The sequence below is a fragment of the Penaeus chinensis genome, chromosome 12, assembly GCF_019202785.1.
Source record: "Penaeus chinensis breed Huanghai No. 1 chromosome 12, ASM1920278v2, whole genome shotgun sequence".
NCBI classification, from domain to species: domain Eukaryota; kingdom Metazoa; phylum Arthropoda; class Malacostraca; order Decapoda; family Penaeidae; genus Penaeus; species Penaeus chinensis.
In genome coordinates, this window is record NC_061830.1 from 21,418,091 (window position 1) to 21,420,590 (window position 2,500).

The 2,500-nt window shown below is 47.3% G+C and overlaps 1 protein-coding gene across 13 annotated transcripts in view; it reads left to right on the forward strand.

The window, feature by feature from the left end:
* The window catches only part of LOC125031047 (FH1/FH2 domain-containing protein 3-like), a 137,217-nt gene that overhangs the window by 114,163 nt on the left and 20,554 nt on the right, over nucleotides 1-2,500 (forward strand). For all 13 annotated transcript variants that reach the window (XM_047621473.1, XM_047621476.1, XM_047621475.1 and 10 more), the window contains one exon: nucleotides 2,249-2,307. In XM_047621473.1, the coding sequence (XP_047477429.1) occupies nucleotides 2,249-2,307 (59 nt within the window). The remainder of the gene's footprint in view (nucleotides 1-2,248; nucleotides 2,308-2,500) is intronic.

The following is a 2,500-nucleotide window of genomic DNA, read 5'->3' on the forward strand; positions in this document are numbered from 1 at the left end:
ATGTTTATCGAAATTTGCTGCAAATAATATATGAACGATGAGGAAGCTTGCGCAAGTCAAGAAAGGATTTCAAGATTTTAGTGTCGCCCTTAAGGCAGCCCAGCAAGTTTGTTGTGGAAACTCGTTTTTTTAGCTTCTGTTTTCGCAGAATAGTCTGATTATGTAATATTGGTGGGGATAAGGTTTCACCCTTTGTATAGGAATGTGGAACCGTAGGTGTTCTGTAGCTTTCGCCATCTACATAAGCCGGAAGTAAGGTGAGCCCTGTGCGAGCGATGGCAGAATCTATCCAGCCTATGCCAGTCTATCCTGTTCTGCAACATTGACACACTTGCTGTCTGAGGTCAGGTGTGTCGCTGCTACACGGGAACTGGTAAAGTTGGCTCGTATACATTACTGTTTAGTTTTCCATGTTGGTCAAACGAAATTTAAATGCCAGTTATTTATGGCATGTTAGTCGCATCCTGATCTTGCCTTAGAACTTGGAGTCCATTAGCCGAGGGCGCCGCGGTGCGTGCGGCGGCTGCGTCACTTGATCCCTCCGCCTTCGGAGTATGCATGAGACTCCTTCCTTGCGATTCACGTGGCAGAAAATGCGGCACCGCCGCCTCGGGGTTTGGTTGCGACCTCTTTTGCCTGAGAGAGATGATGTTGGTATGAATATTTATTTCTGGTTTCCAGAAGTCATGCGGTTGTCAATGCGTTGCCCATGCTCATTGATGAACACTTGTGACAGCAAAGTTTGGTAGCTCGTCCTGGTGAGGGCTCTGTGCACCCAGCCATCGTACGCGTTGACACGTGACTGAGCTCCTTCCGACCTCTCGCTGCTGAATCAGTCTAGTCTTGGCCCTTAGTTTATTAGAACTCTTCTGAATTACAACGGGGCATCTTTTATTGCCAGTTGTTGAGTATAGACAGAGTGTGTATTTAAAAGAAAGATGCGATCAAACTAAAGCCAGAATCTCTTCTGAGGATCAATATCCGTCTGCCCTAACTGCCTCCGCGCCCTCTGCGTCGTGCCTGGGGCCGCGTCCCTTAACTCCCAGATCAAACGCTAAACAAAAGAAGAAAACAAGAGCCTATATCTCAAGTGGCTGGGGAGGCGAGGGGCCGGGCAAAGCAGGCTCTCTCCCTCGACTCCACATCGCGCTCAACAAGGCCCTTTCTCTGGAGCTCAATTATCCAAACATGATAGTTATTCGCGGCGACAGTTATTCTCGGAGACTACAACTGGAATTTAAGCTGGTGTTGCGACAGTGCAGTGAATTGTCGCTGGGAAACATATCGTGTTCAGATTCAGACTTATAATTCCCACTGACTATGGCCGCGATACATCGATTTTTCTCGTTCATCAGTGCGTTTCTTTTGTCTTGCCTCTTGCCGTTCATTGAAGGAGAGCGCAAGTGGCGGGACATCACGGGCAGGAGAGCGTAGAGCACGAAGTGGGAGGGAGCGGTCCGAGAGGTTGGGAAACTGGGAATTCTAAAGGTTTATACTGTCTACTGGATATTGCGTGGGGGCAGGGGATGGAAAACGAGGAAGACTTCGATCTTGACAGAATGATACGCATATGTGTGAGTGTAACTGCCTCCGCATAATCGTTTGCAACATATTGAAGCTAGCGCATGTGACACGTGGCACGGGTAAACAGCGATCAAGTGTTGCGCCGTGGCTGCTGGGCGCGCGATAGTTGGTGGGTAGAAATCGACTTGGTTCCGGTTTGTGTCAGAAAGCGCTTAAAGATCAATTGGAACACTTGAGTCCTGCTCGCGTGCGGTGATCCTGCCTCCAGCCTTCAAAGGCTGAGGTTTGAGAGAGTCCTGTGGGGGCGTAGGCGGAGTCCTTGCCTGCGTACGCGTCATGTAAATTGTGGATCTCTGCTTCTTTACTCCGCGGCTATTTTCAGGTGTGCATTAGTCTCATTTTAACGCCTGTGCTTATTTCTACACCACTCGATTAATTTCTTCACAGAAACAGTTTCGAATGTGTGTGTGTGAGAGGGGGTGGAGTCTTGTGGAGGAAAGGGGACGGTAATTTTACCCTCGCTGTAACCATGATTACTCGCCGAGGAGGTAACCTTGCCACGAAACAAAGTAGCAGAATTATCAGCTTAACGGCCTTGAATCATTTATAGTTTTGAGGAATTTCCGTTTTCTTGCAGAATATTTAGAATGAGGAAATGTGCAACGCACTTTTAGCCATCCATGATAAAAATACTGATAATGTTTTGTTTTTTTCCTTTTTGCAGTAAAAAGAATGCCATTATTCTTCGAACTCAACTGTCTGTCCGTGTCCATGCCATCATCGGTGAGTATTTTGTATGAGAGCTTTCTCTTTTTCTGTTTTTCTCTTTATCTTTCTGGTTTCTCTCTCTCTCTCTCTCTCTCTCTCTCTCTCTCTCTCTCTCTCTCTCTCTCTCTCTCTCTCTCTCTCTCTCTCTCTCTCTCTCTCTCTCTCTCTCTGTCTCTGTCTTTCTTTCTCTCCTCTCTCTCTCTCTCTC